The following is a 23125-nucleotide window of genomic DNA, read 5'->3' as shown; positions in this document are numbered from 1 at the left end:
TCATCAGTAGTAGTATTGTATTTGTTAATTGTTGTAATCATTATTATTATTATTATTATTAACGATAGTAACTTGTATGATGATGATGATGATGATGATGATGGCGGTGATGAAGTGAATGGATGAAGGCTCCAGCCCCCTCATTCCTTCACCCGCCGTTTCCGCAGCAACAGGGAAAAGATGGCAGCCCTCGCGACCCTCACTCAGGTAATAGCCGCTCAAAGCGCACGTTTTAAGGGAGCAAAGAGGGAAAACGCCGGCACGCGGAAACGAATCGAGGAACCGCACACGAACCAACCCCGTTACTTGCGCCACCGCGTCGTTTTATCGGCATTCAAAGCGAAAATGTCCCGGGCCTCGTTAATCGGGCTCAGATTGCTAACCGATTAGCTCGCTTTACATCGCCCGCCTGCCTTTAAACGCGAGAAAACACCGTGCAGGTTTCAATGAAATTCGCAACGAGCGTTCAGCAGCGAGGGCGTATAAAGATAAAAACCGTTTCTGTGAATGATAAATGCAGTAGACGGAGTTTAAGGTAACTAGCTAGCCGCAATATATCAGGATGCATCCTAAGCTTTATAAACTAACTGTCAGGGCGCTTTATATATAAAGTCGTCATTTCAGAATGCGTGCGTAGCGCAATAATAAAAGTTCCTAAATGGTAATGAACAACATTCTGGTATAGATATGAGCTCTAGTGGTGTATGTGATGAGGGGTGTTAAACCGCTAGTTTAGCTTAGCGGTCATGGGAATTAGTGAGCATCAGTAATCTCACTGTACTTGCCTTACAATGATTGAGTGTATGTTAAATACAGCTACGTGCACAACACCTATTAGAATTATAATGGGAAATAAAATTACTTTATTATTATATTGCATTTTAGCGTTTAGTATTATTTATACGTAAACTCAAATTTTATACAAGTGCATTTATTATTGTAGTATTATTTACATTTATTATTTACGTGATATAATAGTTATGCATATTTTGAGGTAGTGTTTACTTGTTTATTTTCAGTTTCTAGTTGATTTTTAGTTAGGCATAGTATTATTTTCTTATTAGTTTCTTAAAATAGTTTTACTTGATTTTTGTTTTAATAAGTTTTAATAATGTGACTATACTGCCTTATTAATATTAATGGGTTCAATTGTATGTTAAATACGCTTCATATTTAGAATGAGCTTTTACTTTTATATTCTCGGTTTTCATTTTAATTGTTAAATTTATATTAATTCTGTTTTGTTTTTTGTAGTTGTTTATGCATTTGGGTTATATTTAGCTTTTATTTATTTCGATTTAGTTTTAGGATTTTTAGTGTTCCAATAAATTCAGCTTTAAATCTATATTTTCAGTTTTCATTTTAATTGAAAGTAAAATTTGTACATGTTTTATTTGTTGCTTAAATTATTTTGGTTTTAAAAATGCCAACTACTTAAAATAAGTAGTTCTATCTAATATTTATATTTTATTTTATTTCAGCTTTATATCAATTAACAATTTTAACAGCTCTAGTTAACAACAATAACAATTGCGCTGTGCATTACATTACCTAATCATAAAACAAATTATTTTTCAATAACATAATTTTTCTTTCTTTTCCTCTCGCTGTTAGCTGTCAACCGGGAACCCTGTATATGAGAGCTTTTACAGACAAGTAAGGCCATAATTCTTGACGAAACGTATTTGTTTTTATAATACATCGATCTTTTCTACAATAAAAAGCCATGTTTTACTCACTCTTTGAAGGTGGACCCAGGAAACACCGGGAGGGTTGGACCTACAGAGGCTGCCTTGTTTTTGAAGAAATCGGGCCTGCCTGACATCACTTTAGGAAAGGTCAGCGTTCGGCTAAAAAAACCCATTAGGAAACGATGCTTGGAAATTCGTAACCCATAATACCCTGTCTGTCTGTTTTCAGATCTGGGATTTAGCTGATCCGGATGGCAAGGGTTTCTTGGATAAACAGGTAAAGCTGTAAGAGTTTGTGAAAGCATCGAACCGGATGCTGACTTTGAATCGCTTGCGGTTTGTTTTCAGGGATTTTACGTCGCTCTTCGTCTCGTGGCCTGTGCGCAGAGTGGGCACGACATCAGCATTTCCAGTCTGAACCTCCCCGTTCCCCCGCCGAAATTCGTAAGTGTCTGTGCTGAGAGCTGATATCACGGTTTTCCAGGCAGCATGAGCTCACAGGTTTCTGGTCTCTGTTCTAGAAGGACCACAGTAGCCCGTCACTGAGCGCTGTTGCATCAACCAATGAGAGCCACTGGGCGGTGCGGGTAAGAGATTACGAGCTTCTCATTGTAACAGCCTATTACAAAAGATTTTCTGAATGTTTAACTTTGTTTATTTTGCAGCCTGAAGAGAAGAACAAATTCGATGGTATTTTTGAAAGCCTTGCCCCGGTGAACGGATTGCTGTCCGGTGAGAAGGTCAAACCAGTCCTGATAAACTCCAAACTTCCCGTGGATGTGCTGGGAAAGGTAAGGTTCTAGTAGGTTAAGAGATCATAATTAAGATAATATTCGTTTTAAAACATAATGGTATTATAGTAATAATAAAAATAGTTTTTATAAACAATTAAATGTATTTATATTGATTTCAAACAACTAATTGCGGTTAATCACACACTAAAAAAAGTTTTTGGTTAAATAACATGTAATTGGACTGTGTATATTTATCATGTGTGTGTGTGTGTATATATGTATTTATTATGTATACATTTATATATTTCAATTTTCATTTTATTATATAGAAAAATATTTTATACAAACAACATATTCTTTCTAAATATATACAAACGTGTTTATATTCATATATACATACAAAATATGCACAGTACACACACACACAATATATAAACAAAAACTTTTGAATATAGATAGATGTTTTTATTATTAAACGACTCTGTCTGATCAGGTGTGGGATTTGAGTGACATAGACAAAGACGGACACTTGGACAAAGATGAGTTTGCAGTGGTGAGTAATCACTTTCTGTTATTTGATTAAAAGCACACTAATATCCCGCTATGTACTATTATTTTAGATTATTTAGAATATGCAGGATAGCTGTGGCATTCTATATCCTACAATGCATTTCATTTCTATTGTGAAGACGTAATTGCAATTTATAGCATCCTCGTCACTAAAGAAAAGTCATGATTATTTAAAAAAAACAAAACAATGATTTGTATTAATATTATACACAAACAAATCTTACTTGTGTCTGTTATTTTTATGCATGTTACATGAAGTATACATACAATGAGAGAGAGAGAGGGGAAAAAAAACAAAAATAAAATCTTAATTTCTTCTTTTTGTGCAGGCGATGCATCTGGTGTACCGTGCTCTGGAGAAGGAGCCTGTTCCCTCAGTCCTGCCCTCCTCTCTCATCCCTCCATCCAAAAGGAAGAAGTCTTCAGGGTCCTTGTCCAGCATGGTGCCGGTGTTACCCGGCAGCCCCCCGCCTCCTAAAGACAGCCTGCGCTCCACCCCGTCTCACGGCAGCATGAATTCCCTAAACAGCGCTGGGAGTTTGTCCCCGAAACACACCATTAAATCCTCACAGGTACAGTTTTATTAGCGCGTCTTCATGTTCGATTGTGCAGAAGATCTGAAGAGGATCTGATGTTTTTGACTCCATCTTCAGCATTCGGTAAACTGGGTGGTGCCAGTCGCAGACAGAGGGCGCTATGACGACATCTTTCTCAAAACAGACACTGATCTTGACGGCTTCGTCAGCGGCCAAGAAGTTAAAGACATCTTCATGCAGTCTGGTCTTCATCAGAACCTCCTGGCTCACATTTGGTAGCTGCTTTCGTTTACTCTTCGCTTTTCTTCACTCTTTCTGTCGTGATCGGCACGCTCATCACTTCCTCTGTTGTCAGGGCTTTGGCGGACACCAGGCAAATGGGCAAACTCACGCGCGAGCAGTTCTCCTTAGCCATGCATCTCATCCAGCTGAAAGTCAGCAAGGGCATGGATCCTCCGCAAGCTCTGACTGCAGACATGATCCCACCGTCTGAACGTGGCACACCGGGACCTGTAAGTCACCGCGCGCTGAAATTTATCCCGAGCTTTAGGATAGAAGCCCGGAGGAAGTCCAGATCCATGTGATGTGTGCCGGCCTATAATATATAAGCGGTCTACGTCATCCAGTGTCGCTATCGGTTACAATATAATATCTCATTAAAATGTATTACAAATGTTACAAATTAATAAAAAAAAAAACGCAATAAATATGAATATTAAATAAAAAAAAAACTTTCATACTAAACTAAATAAAGTGGCAAAAAAAAATTAAGTCAATAATATGAATTTTTCTTTAAAAAAAAACAAAACAACTTAAACACTTTTAATCTTCTAGGAACTAAATAAACACTACAGTTGCAGGCAGGCAGACAGGACACAAAACCACACGCATTAAAAGACGAGAACCGACGATTAAACAAACAGAATCAAACTGGAACTTAAATACACACAGGCATTGACTAAACTAATAAGACACACCTGAAGACAATGATACAATTAACAGGAACAGAAGGTAGGGCACACAGACAAAAACAACAACAAAGGTGTCCACATGTGTGACACACACACACACACACACACATACTACTACTATACTGCTTTCTATACAGATCTTTGCTTGTTTTAGTAGAATAGTGTATTGTGTAGCAGTGTTATTATCCCTTATGTAAAGTGCTTCCTGTTTTTGTTTTTTTCCCCAGAGTCTGTCTGGTTATATGACACCGGTGGGCTCTGACATGGCCGCTCTGACCGAGATGCGCCGGGTAAACAATCTCTCTCTCTCTCTCTCTCTCGTTCCACGTATTTCAACTTAAGCATCATCTGTCATATTTCATTTAGCAGATGAATCTGTCATCATTCACAATACATCAAGAGAGCCACTAACGTCTTATCACAAGCGCAACACTTCCAAAAATATCGGAAATCTTACCAAACAATCTTCTGTTCCTTTCCATCCACATTTCAATGCTGCTGACGTTTAATGCCGTTATCACTGGCTCAAATCAGGCAATAATGTTCAAGTTATGGGTAGGTAATATTTGGGAAAAGCCTGAACAAATGCTTTGGGTGGTCTGTTGGCCGAGACGTTGAGTTGAAAAGCATTTGTGAGAGATCCAGTGCTGTGAAATGGTGACGTGTCTTGACTTCCCCATGTTTTGAGCGTCAGAGGTGGAAGACAAGCTGGTCTCTGCTCCCGTGTGGTGGCTCCTTGCTGTTCTCTACCCTTGTGTGTGTGTGTGTGTGTGTGTGTTGCTGTGCGTGTGTGTGCTTCACACGCAGCCGAACTGACTTTGTGCTGGACCCCCTCATACAGGACAGCTCCAGCTCCGTGGGTTCAGGCGAGTTCACCGGGATTAAAGAACTGGATGATATAAGCCAAGAGATCGCTCACCTGCAGAGGTAATGCAGCACACGTCTGTGAGATGATGTTCTTCTTGTTATTTAATAAATATAATAAGGAAGGAAATGAATAATTTAACCAAAGGCTCATTCGATTGATTGAAAGTGGTAGTCGAGACATTTAAAATCTTAGATGTACCATTTTAGTTAAAACTGTTAAAAAAAAGTACAAAAAAACGCAACAAATTTAGGTTTTCTTTTTTAATTTCACTTTTTTTCCCACAAATTTAATGACGTTTAAATACATGTAATAGAGTGACCAAAAATACAATTTCAAAATGTAAACGTATGTAAAATATATATATATATATGTATATATGTGTGTGTGTATAAACTTTAATGATGATGAGAAATTTTGGAATTTACACGAAAATTACTAATACCGAACTAAGTAAAGCACAATAAAAATACAAATATGCATAAAAAAAGGTAGTGAAAATCATAAAACCTAAACTATAATTACATAAGTCAAAAACATATTTTCAGAAAATTAATAAATACTATGATGGTATTTAAATATTAAACAAACACTGTCATGTTTTACTCCAAAATCAATAAAAACAGGCAAAAGCATAACCGAAATACTAGACGTTTAACTAAAATTTAAAGTGAAAGTAAAAAATAAAAACTAATTTAAAATACAAACTACACACATAATAAAATTATCTTCATATTTTAAGTTAAAAAATTTGTAGACTGTGTCACAAACACTATATATTAATTAAAACAATACATTTATTTTTATTTTCTAAAGTTTTTAAGTCTTTTTCAGTGATGTTGAACTTGTGGAAATGTGCATGCAAACTGTTTTAATTTAATGTTTGTCCATGTGTGGAAATGCTGCTGCGTAAATCTTAATTCTTCCGAAACGCACTCAAACAGAAAAACAGTATTTTCCTCAGGTACTTCAATATTCTGCCACTGTGCAAAGTGTGAATATTTATTTATTTTTTTGTGGTTTTAAAAACGATGCAATATTAGCTTTCGATTTTATTTTGAGGAGGTACTGATTTCTTCCCCCGGGTATGACCTCTTCCCGTCATTGTTGTCCATTTTTCTGTTTGGCTGACCCCACCGAGTCTAGCGTATTTGTCCTTTTCCAAACAGTTGCCTTATAGATGACCCTGAACAGACTCTCATGCTAACATGCACCCTTCAGAGATCGTGGAAAGGTACCCGAGAGCTCTTGGTGGTGGATGAGTTTCCTTCTCCCTAGCAAACCCTTATCTCGTCTCCGTCCCTTCTTCACAGTTTAACGTGTGTGTTTTCTTTACGAAATCTCTTGTTTCACTTGCTTATTCATGCTGCCTCAGCACTCTTGCTTTCACACACTGGGATACACTCAGGTAAAACCTTCTCTTGGCTGTCACGGTTTTTGTTTTGTGTGTGACAGATTTTGTGTGTGGAGCAGGCAGGTATGAGGGGTGTTTTCTAGTTGCCAGCGGTTGATAAAGGTTTCCGTGTCTTGTTTTATCATGTCAACAGGGAGAAATACACTTTGGAACAAGACATCAGAGAAACAGAGGAAGCCATCAGACACAAAACCACAGAAGTTCAGGTAAAAGCTGGCAGTGAAATGATTAGTCGTTATTTTGTTATTATCATTAATAATAACATTTTTATAATTAAAAAATACATATATTTTACCACCAAATCAATTAGATTTAAAAAGAATTCACATGTATTTTTTTTAAATAATGAAAGTAGTTAATATTAATGATATACTTAAAAGCAATTTTATTATGTATGAATATTACTAACATTTGTTAAGAATTGTAAGTTTTTATTGTGGTTAATGATAAAAATTTGGTAAAATATTTAAAATTGTAAAAGTAAATATAAATTAATATATTCCATGTTATATAATTTGTAATTACCAGTGTATTTTTAAAATATACTGATCATTGGTATTATATTAATTAGTTTTGAGTATTATTCATATATAAAATATTATTTCGTAAATATACATTTTTTGTTATTTGTTACATTAAATATGAAATACACAGAGTATTTTAGTATGAAACAAATTTAAATAATAATTAAATAACACAATATATTTGCATATATTTTTATAAGATATTTGTTAGATATTTATACTTAAATTCTAAAATGTTAATACTTAATGTATTTTAATATATTATAAATTAAATTGCAATTTTTTTGTATTAAAGCATATATATATTTTTAGTTATTTTGTTTTATTGTTTAAAGGTATGTACATTTATAAATAGCATGTATAAATATCATGATTAATTGCATCCAAAATAAGTTTTTGTTGTCTTTTAATATATGTTTGTTATTTTGTATGCAATTAATCACGATTCATTGATTTAACAGCACAATTTTTTATTCTTAATTATAATTGTAAAAACGTGCATGAAGTTATTAATACATTAAATCAAAATGATTTTATTTGTTTTATGCTGTGAAAATATTTTTGAAATAGTGTTAATAAATATTTTATGTCGATTGAAAGGAAATGCAGAACGATCTGGACCGAGAGACGTCCACTCTCCAGGAACTCGAGGCGCAGAAGCAGGACGCTCAGGACCGGCTGGAGGAAATGGACCAGCAGAAGGCAAAGCTGGAAGACATGCTCAATGACGTACGGCAGAAGTGCCAGGAAGAGTCGCAAATGGTGGGCGAAAACCTGAAAAAGAATGACAAGATCCTCGGTGAGGATAAACATTAAACGCATCTTGCCTTTTTCTGTTTAGATCTCATCCCTTCAGTCCCAGATCCACTCGCAGGAGTCGGACCTGCAGAGCCAAGAGGAAGAGCTGGGCCGAGCCAAGGCTGACCTGAACCGCCTGCAGCAGGAGGAAGCTCAGCTGGAGCAGAGTCTACAAGCGGGCAGGATTCAGCTAGAAACCATCATCAAGTCCCTCAAAGCCACGCAGGACGAGATCAACCAGGTTGTGCCCTCAGAGCAGTTCATATTCCGACCACTAGGGGGTGACAACACAAAGATGTCTTTATTTCAAATTGCCTTCATGCAAATATGCCGTTAGAAGGCAGACGCTAGAAACGGCTTTATCTAATAATATCAGGGAAAAAGAAAACGTGCTAAGTAGCGTTTAAGTATGTAATAGATGAAACTGATGTGCAGGCTCGAAGCAAACTCTCCCAGATCCAGGACAGCCAGCACGAGATCAGTAAGAGCATCGAGCAGTACAGCAGCACCCTGAACGGGACCCACGGGGGAAGCATGACCAACCTGGCCGACATGAGCGAAGGCTTTCCAGAGAAGGAGAACGGTGGTTTCGGGGCCATGGTGAGACACATCTTATGTTGATGGTGTTTTAAAGAACCTATTCGTTGTCATGAAAGTTAAATTACATAATTGCATAAATTGCACTTTGCATCTGAACTTGGATATGGATATATATATATATATATATATAACACACACACACGCATCATCTATCTATCTATGTATGTATAGTATGTGTATAAGGCTAATTGTAATAAAAATTGGACTGTGTCTTATGATGTTACAGCAAAAAAAAAAACTTGAAACAAATAAAATGAGAAAAATGTACCTTCATACTTGGTTACAAATAGCGTGAGAGGTATATCTTTGGGTTTTTTTTACACACCATAGGACACATCAACCATATGTACACACGGGTAGTTGACAGATAAATGTGTCCTATAGTGTGATGTTAAAAATGAACCGCTATCATTAAAGAAAAACCTCTATCATGCTATTCTAATATGTTAGCAGAAATAAAAAAAAAAAGATACAGATACGTCACACTACAGGACACCGTACAATTTTTATTTAGCAATTAGCCATATACACACACATACAATATAGATTTAGAAAAAATATTTACATGTATATATTTATGTTCTCACCCTTTGTATTATATAGTAATATTTTTAATATAAACATGACACTTTTAAAAAATACATATACATGCATGTGCATTTATATACACTTAATAAATATAAACCGTACACTCATATGTTATCTAAACACTTATATACAGCCTAAGTAAATCATTATTAAAATGTATTTTCTATATAACCTTTTTTAATTTTTATATCGAGAAGCGATCAAGCACACACATATACACGTGTACAGTTATTTTTTTTGTAATTTGACATAGTTCTTAATGATAAAGCTCACTCGTCATCCGCTTGCGATTGAGTTCCTGTTGACGTTCTCCGGTTTCTGAGAGAGAACTTTGCTTAGGTTTCTTTCTGAATTATGGCTTGCATGCAAAGGTACAATTTGGAAAGCCGGCACTTTTAACAGAGCTTCTTGTGTTATTTGGAACAGCTGAGGCGCTGGCTTAAACTGCACATTGCAGGCACAAAATGGCTGAAATGTACATCTCAGGGTGCTTATTTCAAAATAGTTTTTGTTTGCTTTCTTTTCTCGTCTGAGCTAGATGTTTTCAGCTGGGCCCCAAATATAGTGTTGGCCCATTTATTAGACGACTGGGTTGAAAGCCATATAAAACGAGTTCTACAATGTCTTTAAGAAAGAAAATACTCTTGCTTTTGAACATGAAACGTATAATTATAGGTTCAGTTATAGCTGTGGGCAGGAATGAACCTTTTTTTTCAGCCCCTCTTACCTAAAACCTCCTGTATAAGAGAATATCAGAGAAAGCAAACATCGACGGTCAACCATTGTTTGATTCAACCCATTACAGGAAGACCCTTTCAAGGTGAAGCCCACGGTGTTCAACAGCGCCCCGCAGGAGATGCACACAGACCCCTTCCAGTCTGAAGACCCGTTTAAAACAGACCCATTCAAAGGTAGGCCGTGTATTTATGTCGTTCCCTTTTGTTCTGCTCGCATTAAATATGGACGTTATAGTAAGCGTAAGTGCAATGTGTTTAATTTCAAATTCCTGTTTGCTGGTATTTGTGCGGCACATTTTTGGAGCCAAGCTTTTGAAGCCTTTGTAATGCTGCTAAACACATCTCCTTTTGTGTTTGTTTGTTACAGGAGATCCATTCCAGAATGATCCTTTCTCAAAACAGACCTCCGCAGTTGCAGGTATCCAGTCCATCGAAATGCACGAAGCACATCTTCAGCTCTACACTTTGGGTTATCAAGAGAAAGACACCATCTTTTCTGCTTGCTGCAGTAAATTGCTATTTTTCTGCACTGAACAAGTGAAATTTGGCATATGTTTTCAGAGATGATAGACAAGATGGTATAGAATAATAATTTAATGAAAACCTAATTTTGATCAAAAAAAGACATTCAACCTATTTTTTTTTTAATTTCCTGAAAATGTCCCAGTCCGACATCCAATGGGTTTAAATAAAAATAAATAAATAAAAAAATATATATATATATATATATATATATATATATATATATATATATATATATATATATATATATATATATATATATATATATATATATATATATATATATATTTTATTAATTGTTATATAATATAAACCAATATAAAATCTAAAATGTTTTTCATTATTGGTGAATATAATTGTTCCCCCATTAGAAAAAGTGCCGATGTTTCATTTTCTTTAAAGACACCACAGATCTCGCCCAAAGCTTCATGGTGTTTAAACATTGTGTTCATTTACCTTGGCACAGTTCTCTCTTGGTAATATTTGAGGCTTTCGGTTCCCCAACTCTCATAAAATTGGCCTAAAGATAGCTACACGATAAAATGATATAATGTAAATGATGGTATTCAAATTCAAGACTTTCACATGACCGTAATCTGTAAACTATTTTAGATCCTTTCGGTGGAGACCCTTTCAAAGAGACCGACCCATTTAGGACCTCCTCTGAAGATTTCTTCAAGAAACCCGCTAAGCCAGACCCCTTCAGCAACACCGACCCTTTCAGCAAAAGTGCAACACTTCCCTCAAAGGTACCTGGAAAACCATCAACATCACATCATTCCCTTTATTCTCTGATTATCTCTGAACTATATCTCCTCTTTTGTTTGGTAGAGTCATCATTTTTCAAGTAATGACCCTTTCAGCTCCACCAGCCCCAAACCTAAAGGCCCAGGTATGGCGTTTGCACGCGTCTCTCACTTATTTAGCTGAATCATAACATCTCTGCCACTCCCTTTCTTTGAAGATGCTGTGCAAAGATCCGTTTCTTTATCTCTGCATGCAACAGAACTTGAACCTCTGAAACTGATCTGGTATCAGCTGAAAATGCCTCGTTTCCCTCCCAAGCACCTTGAGGGACATGCTTAGGGTGCATTAAACTACTCAAGCAAGATAATACTTTCACACCTTGTGCCCAGTGGCCACTTTTTTTTCCCCAAAGGCCACTTAGAGAGCAGTACGAGAGAACATGTGTGAAGAAGCTGTCAAAAGAGTTCCCATGCAGTACGTCCGCTCACAGGCCCCTTTGGCTGCCCGAGTGACGTGAAATTCCTCTGCTGTTTCAGTAAACAGTTAAAATGCAGCATTCGGTTGCAGCATTGTTGAACACTGAGGCGATGCCAGGAAATGCTCAACACGTTTTTTTTCTTTCTTTTTTTTTTCCGAACCTGTAGGTTGAACTTAAAAAAAAAAAAACCACAAAGACAACAAAGCAAATTGATGCTTTAGAATATTTAGAAAAAAAAGATTATGTATTCGTTTTTATATTTATATAGTAAAATTAGAAATAGGTCAGTAAAAGTAATCACCTTTGATCATGATATTGTTTAAAATAAAAATGTTAAATAAAAATAAAATAAAAACGTACTTTCAAAATTATCTGTCACTTTTTTTGGTAGTTTATTTTAAGTGAAAATGTTTTATATTCTAATAAAAATGGATAGAAATTAAACTAAAAATAAGTCTGTAAAAGTGCCTCAGTGAACTTCATATATATATATATATATATATATATATATATATATATATATATATATATATATATATATATATTTATATATTATATAAATAAAAATTATAAAATGTGGGTTTTTTTGGGTGGGTTTTTTTTTATTGGTACCATTTATGAGTATCACTTGTACAATTTTTTAAACCCTTTTAGTGACACAGAAAAAAGGTAACTGAATATAAGATATCAATTTTAATATGAGAATTATGCTAACATAGTTTTTACTTTTTGACTTTTTTTTTCCAGATTTCTTCGGTACTCTGGACCCATTCGGAAGCAGTTCGTTTGGCAGCAACAGCGGATTTGCAGACTTCAGCCAAATGTCAAAGGTAGTGAACACCTTTTACTTTTGCATCTTAAGTGTAGTGGAACTTCACTTTCTCACGCTTTTGCAACATGACATTTGTAAGATGTGGTTTTGATTGATGTCCCGCTCAAAATTTGAGCGGTTTTGCGCCTCGTGTCTGATATTGGTCCACTGCTTCTCCTTTCCGCTGCGATTTAAATTAGGGCTTTGTAGACGACCCCTTCAGCCGGAAACAAGACATGCCAGCTCTCCCGCCCAAGAAAAGCATACCGCCACGACCCAAACCACCCAGCGGTAAGCATTTAACCTTTATCTCAAGACCCAAAACCAACCCCTTTTCAGTTCATATGCAACCGTATAAGGCGTTGATTTCTAATAGGTAAACCTAAAAACTTAGTTAACTGTTGGGATAAATGAAACGAAGCCAAAATACGGCATTTAAACGGCAAGCATGAAAGACCTGGAGAATGTTGTTTGGGTGGATCTTTCTCTTTGTTTTTGACACTTGCATTTAGGAAGCCAAATCTTCAAAGTGTAACATCACCACGTCTCTTTTAACTAGTTGTTTGTCAGCGGTGAATGCAAAACGGCTTTGAACAAGACCTTGTTGACCACAGCTCGCTTTTATTAAGTACAAGAAAACCGAATTTGGTTGGGACTATCGGTGATATCTTAAGACTTCCTTTATCGGTTGTCAACAGGACAACCTTAATACCTTTGCTTAGCTTTTACATTTTTTTTTTTTTTTTTTTCTCCATCCAACTCCGAAACGGTTCACAAACAAACCTGAACCGAAGATAAACTTATCACTTGGAGAAAACGAAACCTGCGCCGTTTCCTCTCTGCAGCCAGCAGTTGGAGGAAAGCCGAATCTGTGCAACTCACTCTTTTTTTTTTTTTTTTTTTTTTTTCTTTTTCATAGAAACATTTTATTTCATCCTAGGAAGCAAGGAAGTGCTTTCCTGGTGTTACCGAGGTTTAACATTTGGTGTGGAGGTTGGAGAAGCAGGGTTTTTGGGGGTTTTTTCGGCGCACTTAGGGTGGTATAGCTAACATGCTTAGATGATCTGCGGTTAGCCTGAACTGCCAGCATCGTGTGCTGATCTACACACCCCTCCCCACTTCCTGTGTGTGTGTGTGTGTGTGTGTTTACACACTTTAGTGGGTAGTGTGGCCTGATTGCCACAACTTTTTTCATGTTTTACTCTTGTTGTCCCCTCAGAAACACATTTCATATACAGCTGAACTATGTGTATCCCATAGTACATTTTTTTTTTTTTTTTTTGCCGTTGTGTATAACGGCAGATTATATAAAAAGAAAAATTCTAAATGACTAAAAAAAGACGTTGTTTTGATAATTAATGTATACGTTGGATCAGGGAAGGCTGGAATTTTAAAACCCAAGCCAACATTAATTAGTTGTGAAATTAAAAATGTATTCATCTTTGTTAACGTAGCGTATCATTTAAAGAGCATGGCTTGTTTTTGACCTCTTTCCCTCAGCAGGGTGGAGTCTTTTTGCGGTTTAGTATTCCGTTTACTGACAGAAAGAAACTGATTGCTGGTCTGGTATAAATAACAGCCCTATTGAACGTGCGGTTAACACCTTTAGAGGAACCAGCAACCAGTTTAAAGTTCTCACGAGTAAGTGAATGCCAGTCTCTGCAAATGGTGCAATAGACGAAAAAAAAAAAAAAAAAAAAGAAGTGCGCATAAGCATTTTTTAATTCGAACTGCCTCGCTGGTTTGTGATTACTTTACTTTCCTTGCGCATATTTCTATAATAAGCAGATTGCTTGAGCAAGGATTCTACTTTTCTATAAGACATAACAGCGTGTGGAGCTGTATTTAGTGCTCTTGTTGGGTGTAGGTCTCGACTTATAACGACACTGAACTTTGGGTTTCTACAGAGTTACCGCATCATATACGCTTGAACCACTGTGGGTTCTTTGGTTGCGCTTCGGAAGGATATATGCAAACGCTGATTGTTTGATTATTAATTATTTACTGTTATTGCATTAGTTAATGATTGTTCAAAATGTTCTATTCTCACCAAAACTGCATTAATTAAATTGTTTTTTTTAGGTAGCCTAAAAACAATGTATAAAAATGCTTACAATTTGAAATAACAATATTCTACTTTCATTTTTTTAAACGTTACTTATTCCTGTAACGCAAAGCAAACATTTCAGCAGTTGTTACTTTCAGTGTCACGTGATCCTTTAGAAATCGTTCTGATATGCTGATTTGCTATTCAACAAATTTAGCTGACTATTTTTGTGAATTAAAAAAAAAAAATTTCAGGATACTTTTTAAGTTCAAAAGAACATTTATTTGAAATGTCATATATTACAATATTAATTATGGTTTTTTTTTTTTAATTATGATATGTCTTAATCATTACACATTTATACGTCATATGCTACTTAAACACTGGTTTTCTTTTGTTTTGATCGGTGGGTTAGCGGTTAAAAGATCTGGATTGCTAACCAGAAGGTTGCAGGTTGAAACCTCATAAATGTGGTTTTGTGAGCTACAGCTATGTTTTTCTGTTACCGTTTAGAAAATAAAGCATTTAGAATTCATGAACTATTATAAAGTTATACAGAACGTGTGTTTTGTCATTTAGCGTAACAAAAACCGTACAAAATGGCTGGGTTTAAACTGCTGTTTTTCAACAGGTAAAAGCACTCCAGTAAACGTGCCCGGATCCGCCGATTCGGCCAAGACGAGCGATCCTTTCCAGCCCTTCAGTGCCGACCCCGCTGATCCGTTTCAGAGTAAAAAGGGGGTGGGAGACCCGTTTAGTGGCAAAGACCCATTTGCTCCATCTGCCTCAAGTAAAGCCTCTAAAGACTCTTCATTGGGTTTTGCAGACTTCAGCTCTGTAAGTTGAGCTTAGTGATACTCTTCTCTTGTCCGGTCCACTTGTTTCTTTCCAAAATCGAAAAAAAAAAAAAAAAAAAACCCACCAACAAACCAAAAAAAAGTGCTTTCTAGCGATCATCAGTGAGGTTTCCTAGAGCAGAACGCACCATTGGCTTCTGTATCGCTCAGTCTGTCGCCTTGTGCCGGCTACTCATTTATTTCCCTCCATGTCTGCAGTCCATCTATCTGTGATTAACTCACCAACGCAGAGAATTCTGGATAATAAGCCCTAATCAAACAGCCATCATCTCTATCTCTTTCAGTGACTCAAATACAGTTGTTTGTGATGCACATGGCTATGATGTCATCTGTCGTTTTTGCTCAGCATTTGCATGGGCTTGTGGGAAGAGGAGCGTTCGCACTCGGTAATACCAAGCGCTCTCGGCTAAGCTAATGTGGCTTTTTGCTGTTCTTCTGTGACTTTTTTTGTTTTTGTTAGCTTTTATGAAAATGTCTTGTTTTTCATCGGAAACACTATTCAGGCTGCAGTGGTCATTCACAAGCAGTCGAAGTAAGGCCTTGGTTTGAATGTGCTTCAGATCAAGGTGAGCTCATTTTAGTTTGGTGGGGAAAAAATGTAAAAACCTGTGCATAACGAGGTTAGAAGTGATATAGCAAGTTATCAGATATTTTTCTTGTAAATGTCAGTGACCTACAAAAAACGCAAGTGTTAAGCGTTACTATGTGCACAATGTCAGAGTTTTTTGCTTTTTATCTAATGGAAACGCAAGTTTCCTCGCAACCCAGAAGTTTAATGTAAAATGTTGGGGTTTATGCTAAGATGTATGTTATTGTCAGCATTTTCGCTTAATTGTCTGCAAAGTAGACAATCTAAATGACTCCTGAAAGAAATCTATTGCGAATGCATCACAAATGATGTTTTGCTTAGACATCCGTGTTTGTAGTATAATCCAGTTTCGGAATATCAGTATTTTCGTCTCAAAACTAGCTCGTTTTTTTTTTTTTTAAACACAAACTGTGTTTATTGTTTAACCAATTTGTCCATTGTGTATCTTCTTCTTATTGTCCAAAGAATTTGGACCGTCTCATGTTTCTGAAAATTATTTCTCGATTTAAAAAAACAAAACATCATTGTTTCTAGTATAATCCAAGTTCGTAATTTCAGTATTTTTCTCTCAAATGCTGTTCATTTGAACAAAAGTCAATGTTCATTGTTTAACCAATGTCTACTGTCAGTATTTTAGCCTCGTTGCGCGTAAAGACGCCCACTTGATTGTTTCCTAACAGAAAAGTTTGTTCGCTTAAACATTATTTTTTGTTATCAGTATGATCCTGCAGCACGGATCATCTAATTGGCAACCACAAGAAACGTACATTTCGCCAACGTCCCAAATGTTTGTTCAGTTTGTAGGATTACCCATTTCTTTAAAGTGCTTTTGTTAGTTCGTTCTTTCTATCTTTCATCAACTGCTCATCCTTGTTACGGTCTCTTTCTAAACTAGCTCTGGTTCTCAGCGTTCTCTTATCAGCCATCAGGGTCATATTTCAAGAAGTGTGGGAAGCTTGTATTGACACATCTGCCGTGTGGTCACACTTCCACAAGGTAGTGGAACAAGTGTAATTATCATCTTGACCTTATCTCAAACAATGTTTTTTTCAGCTCACTTAATCCTCATGTTTGAAATCGCACAGAAGGTTTAGTAAACTCGGCCGCGAGGTCCCGTTTCGAAGTCGATTGGGGCGATCGTTTGACGTGGGAAGTGTCAGTATCACTACTCAGCTCTCAGGCTGTTGTTTTCCTCCGCATGGGATCACTCTGAGCTCCATACTGCAAATTCGCTTGATCCTAGAGCCACAATGTTTGACGTAGCATCATCTTCATCCGCCCTGCCTCCTGTCCTTAGTATCGCTGTACGTGACTTGGGTGCAACAGGCCTGCTAAACCATCTCTGATTGTGTGACCAAAAGCTCAGTGGAAGAACGATAATTTCATCGCTTACAATGAAAAACTATACCAATGGTATTATAACTTTGTATCTTCAAAAAATAACTGTAAGTACCTTTTTGTATCAAACAGTTAGTTTTAAAACTAATTGTAATTGCGCTCTTGCTGTAGTTGATGCATGTGATATTACAAAGAAACGAAAAATCGTAGTTCCCATTTTCTGAGGCCTTCATGGTGGTTTAGCAATGCTCTCGTTCACCTTCAGTCAGCTTAGCGTGCATGTCAATTTGCATAAATTTACGCCTATATATCACTGTACACGATTTGAAGCTCTCAATTGAAAATGCTTTGTAATGTCTTTTCCTTCTGTCATATCTTGCTGCACGAGATCAATGCATGTTCATTTTCCTGTCCATGACATCATTCGCTATTAACGGCCAATTAAAAAGGTCTATCATGTGTCATCAGTGGTAGTGGTCTGTTGGTGTCCAGTCAGCTTTGTGTGCGTGCGTGTGTGTGCAAGTTCGGTGGATGGTTGCGTGGTAGTTTGGTGTAAATCTCTTTTGTTTGTTTTTTTTTGTAATCCATTCCTCTCTTGCAGGAACTGAGCGAATTAAGGTAAGATCTGTCTGAAAATGTGGTGAATCTTTCCATTTTGCAATCACAGATGAAGATCACTGAATAATTTGACAGAAAATGCATGCATTTGTACACGTGCAAGACCAGTCTATACACTTTTAACCTTTGTGCTGTGCTGAAAATCCTTTAATTTGGTGTATCCATTCAAAAATGCCTGGCCTTTTAAAAACTGCTTCTAAATGTCTCGTAGTACATTATCACCAAACCTTGGATTCAGCCTCTTTGTCAATTTCTTTAAATTTAGCGCAGGATTTGTACTTCTTTTTAGAGCTGATTTATTGTAGGCTTCTTTGAACTGAAGATGTTTTATTTGCAGACAATTTTGTCAGCATTCACTCAAAAACTGAGATGCATAAGCTTATTTAAACCGTGCCTATGATCAGTCACTTCCAAAGAAGAAATACAAAAACTATGCTAACTGAAAGAAAAGAAGTTGGCGTCAAGATCGAATCCAATCTTTGGTAATTAATTGACATCGTACAATTTCTATGCAATTTATTTTTGTAGGCCGATCATTTTTGCTAACCGAAAAGTATAAAAAATAAATTTCGTTATGTACTGTTTGAACAGTTCAGTAACTTTAACTAGATGTTTTGGGGGAAAAGGTTCAAAATTAGCAGAACACAACACAAGGGTTAATTTGATTTCGTTTAATGTTGAATCTCTTGTTAGCAGATATTGATCAAATAGATTTCGGTGTTGTTGCCAACACTGAACAGATTTACAAAAATCTAAGCTTTCAAATGATCTTCCACTGTTTGGACAGTGTCTCACTTTATTGGTTGATTCAGCGTCAAATTGGTGCCGCTAGTGGCACAGAAATGACACACTTTTTTGATAAAATGGGGCAAAGACTTAGCTGAGATTTTTTTTTTTTTTTTTTTTTAGTATACTTAAACTGGATTTCTAAAGCAAAGCACCGCACCGATCAGTTCAGACCACAGCTTGACCACAGTGATTCACACCATTGTTCAATCCCCAATTTGGGACAAATGGCTCTTAACGTGGCGTGTTCCTGTTTTTCCGGCCCAGTTTGGGAATGAAGCCCAGCAGATGGAGTGGGCGAAGCGGGAAAGCGAGAGAGCAGAACGAGAGCGGCTGAAGAGGCTCCGCCAGCAGGAACAGGAAGACCTGGAACTGGCCATCGCTCTCAGCAAAGCCGAGATGTCCAACGCCTGACCGCCTTCCCCCTCAGCTCCACCCCTCTGTACACTACAGCGACGATTGTGTGCGTGCGTGATGGACCAAGATAAAACACATGCAAGACCGTTAAACCTCTGTCCTTTTGTGTTCATGTGCAGGAGGGCGGCCTATGGTTTGTGACTCAGCTAATTCACTTCACATGCACTGCATTAACCTCTCAGATGGACTATATAGTTTATTTAAAGTGTATTTGTGTGTGTAAATGTGCATCGACAGAGCCATGGACATTCGAAGACCGTTATCGGTCTCTGCAGATCATAATCTCCGCTGGTTGGGAAAAAAAGGGACTGAGAAACGGCTAAGAAAGTTGTTTAGATCCCAGGTAGGGTCGAACCAGAAACTTGAATTACCGAGGCTACACTCCCTCCCTCGAGCCCTTGAGCAAGGCACTTAATTCCAGGTTTCTTCCTGAACTTAATTGCTGTGAGCGTACTGTAAGTCGATTTGGATAAAGAGCATCTGCTAAATAATAACTTTTACTGGCTCTGGCTGCAGTCAGTACGGTACACACTGGAATTACAGCAGCGCCTGCAGACTAAACGTCTGTAGGGAGCTCTTGACATGACGTAAAGCTGAACGAACGGCAGTATGGTTCTGGAAGTGTCGTTTTAAAGAGCTGTTCGATTCAGAAGTGAACTTGTTTTTTTATTTCTGTACTGTTCGGTTTTTATTTCAGTACTGTTCAGAGAAGAAGGTTAAGCAAAGCTTCTACAACTGCACTGATTTTAGTTAGTTTTTAATTTTTTTTCCCCCCATTTTAAAAGATTCAGCTCATTGACACCACTGCAGGACTCAACAGTAAGGATTTTATTTGCGAGAAATATTTTATTTAAAACATTTTCTCGTATTAATCGTTCTATGTATCATTTAGCGATTGTTTTATCTATCATTCTATTTATTGATCTCTTTATTGTTTGTTGTATTGTGTATCGTTCATTCTTTTGTTCTGTAGGTTCTTTTTGTTCATTCTCTTTTTTTTTTTTTTTCGTTTGTTTGATTCTGTCCTTCAGTCAACTCTTCATTTGCTCGTCCTGTCAGTTCACTGTGGACTGATGTACAAGATCAACAAATCTTGTACATCGGTCTTGTACAAATCTTGAGATTGTCGTTGGCCTCAAACACGTTCGTACCTTTCATTGAGTTCTGCACTGTGGTATAAAATTTGTTTGCATAAATAAACAAGCACCTGTACGAGGGAAGAGATAAATATCTACATTTTTTTTTTTTACTATTTAGATTTTCATCTTTAATTTGTCGCTGATTTTGTATCGGCATAATCTCCATAAACCCTGCCGTTGTGCTATTTAGTAATATCGCTTTGAACCTGTTAATAGGCCCAGATGGAATGTGTTAAACTCTTTCACGCTTCAAGGCAAATATCCTCAGAACAGCTTCAATGTGTTAAAATGTTAAACAGAGTGGGGATTACTAAACACCTGTTGGTCGCTGAAAGCACAGTCGGTTTAGACTAAATTAACGTAAATTGGCAACGTACATTTTCTTTGTTTTAGTTTTTTGCGAATTCTGGCGCAGTAGATACTTTTTAAAAACAGCCAATGGTTTATTGATTGCTTAGCTCTAATTTTGGTGACCACAGCGTTTTGGTGATGGTACTTCCCGGCACATTTCAAACCTGTTTTTGAACGATTTAAATTTCGTACTACGTAACAATACATTTTTTTTGTGTGTGTGTGTGTTATGTACCTTCTGCTGTTTTTTATTATTATATATTTTTTTCTGGTACTATAATTGTTTGGGGTTTTTTTTCTAACTCGGATCGTTGGAATAGCCATTTTTTGTCGGTCATTACAGGTAAAATTGACGTGCATAATGATTGACGCTCATCTCCAACATTGTGGACACAAATGTTGTGCAATGTTAAGACAAACAACTGTGACATATCCCAGTACACTGCTACGTCATCACTCTGTCTTTTTTTTTTTTTTTTTTTTTAGTTTTTTTTTTTTTTTTTTTTTTTTTTTTTTTTTTCTTTTCTTTGCTTTCAATCAGCTTGTGTTGTTTTGACCGCAAATACACTTTTTTGGTCATGTTAGTGTCACACTAAACAGTGTTACTTTATTCAAAATATGTAAAATGTATTCGATGGAGCCTAGCTCACACTGAAACTCATGCGGTGCTTCTTGAACCAATTTGTGATTCCAGTACTACACTAATCTACAGTCAGTTGAGCGTTTTAACAAAACCGATTATCTTTAGGACTTGAATCAAAAGCTGTTGTGTCCTAGACGCAGATAAAGTCAATTCCTGGCCGATTTAAGTGTTTTATGCTGTAACGTAAGTCGGGAACGGGCTTATTTCATGTGTAGGGGTTTGGCATTTCTGCCTTTTACTGTTACAAAAATAACAAACGGAATAAACTTCGCAAACATTTTGTTAGCGCTCCTGTTATGCTGTATTTGTCCTCTATACCTCCTTTGTGCAATAGTTTGTATATTTTATTTGTTGTAATAACTGTAAATTCATTTCATTTTTTCATATCCTGTTTTATTATCCATGTTTTGTCTTTTTTATTAATGAAAGTGTTTTTTTGTTGTTGTTGTTGTTCTTTTTATAGTTAGAACACTTCCCATAAAACTCAAGCTGAACGCATTCCTTTTTGGCCTGCCTTTAACCCTCGCCTGTGTAGATAAGACAGATATTAACCCGATAGAGAAATGCATAAGAGTACACATAAACCATGTATATTATGTGTTATATTTGTCCTATGAAACTGAGTAACTGCACATGTGTAACTCTAAACATTTTAAGGATTTCAGACTGCATTGATTAGTGATTTAGTGATGCTTGGATTCCTTTGGAAATGTACATGCTCCGTATGTTGTCCCTTGATTTCACAGAATAAACAAGATAACATTTCAGACGCATGTATATGTCGCTCTTCTATTCGATTCAGATGTGTTTAAGAATATCAAAACCCACATACAGCATATTTAAAAAATATTTGCATTTAATTGTGTATGTATTTATATTGATAGACATTCTATCATAAAAATACAAATTTCATATATGAAAGTAACATGAATTTATTTGTATGTATAAATTAGTTTTCTTACATTACAAAAATACGAGCTAAATGTAATGTAAATGTATAACCTTTATATGTTAAGCTGTCTAAAGTAATTTTGCATACTTATCTTAACTATAGTTAAACATGTCTATAGTTTAACCTGATGTGTACTTGAGGGAAACTGCCTTAACGCCTCAACCAATGTCAGTATCATTCATACAAATGAAGTGTGGCGTAAATCTCCAAAATCTGATTGGGATCATTGGATTTTGTGGTTAAATTGTGTTTTGTTTTCTCAGTAGACCTAAGGTGCAAAAGCAGGCCAAGGTTCTTGTATGATACTGCATATTAAGTTACTTTATTGTAGCTACTAAAATCGGAAATCCAATCTGAATGCAAAAGGATTGAGTCATACTTGTGTAACTTCTAGTTTCTCGAGGGCTTCCTTGAAGCTCAGTGGAACTTCATAAAAACGATATCCTGAAACATAAGCGAACCTGCGTGCGGAATGTTAACCGTAACAGGAAATTCCGAGATTCGGTATTTACTTAGTTTGTGTGCTAGTGAACTTTAGGAATGAAAACTGTGGAAATGGGCCAAAGAGCCTTCCAGAATGGACTCCCAACGTTTATTCCACGTGCTTCAATATTTATTCCTTTTCTAATGTTTTTTTCTGTGAATGCTTGATGGAACTAATCACCAGTGTACGAAAAACGTCTTCAACCCTGGCGAATGTCTTGACACTTTCCTTACTCACGCAGGGGGATCTTGGGAATAGGGGCTGCATGTCAAGTGAGACGATCCAGGTGTGCCAATAATGCTCTATTGTGTTTTACCA

The 23125-nt window shown here is 36.5% G+C and overlaps 1 protein-coding gene across 2 annotated transcripts; it reads left to right on the top strand.

The window, feature by feature from the left end:
- Positions 1–147: 147 nt before the first annotated feature.
- eps15l1a (epidermal growth factor receptor pathway substrate 15-like 1a) lies at positions 148–22138 on the top strand. 2 transcript variants are annotated; one of them, XM_043223351.1, is made up of 26 exons: positions 148–207; positions 1615–1656; positions 1749–1838; positions 1921–1968; positions 2040–2135; positions 2213–2278; positions 2357–2482; positions 2919–2978; positions 3325–3567; positions 3649–3806; positions 3887–4043; positions 4730–4792; positions 5344–5429; positions 6743–6775; positions 6915–6987; positions 7906–8067; positions 8147–8344; positions 8539–8703; positions 10097–10202; positions 10396–10446; positions 11163–11299; positions 11382–11442; positions 12523–12605; positions 12787–12877; positions 15265–15470; positions 19089–22138. In XM_043223351.1, the coding sequence occupies exons 1-26, from the start codon at positions 181–183 to the stop codon at positions 19233–19235; spliced, it is 2775 nt and encodes a 924-aa protein (XP_043079286.1). In that variant the 5' UTR covers positions 148–180; the 3' UTR covers positions 19236–22138. The 2 variants fall into 2 exon arrangements, with proteins under 2 accessions (XP_043079286.1, XP_043079288.1); XM_043223353.1 differs by lacking the exon at positions 6743–6775.
- Positions 22139–23125: the final 987 nt, after the last annotated feature.

This window comes from Puntigrus tetrazona, chromosome 22 (genome assembly GCF_018831695.1).
Source record: "Puntigrus tetrazona isolate hp1 chromosome 22, ASM1883169v1, whole genome shotgun sequence".
Lineage (NCBI taxonomy): Eukaryota > Metazoa > Chordata > Actinopteri > Cypriniformes > Cyprinidae > Puntigrus > Puntigrus tetrazona.
The sequence above is the reverse complement of the archived record's forward strand: the minus strand, read 5'-3'. Positions and strand labels throughout refer to the sequence as shown.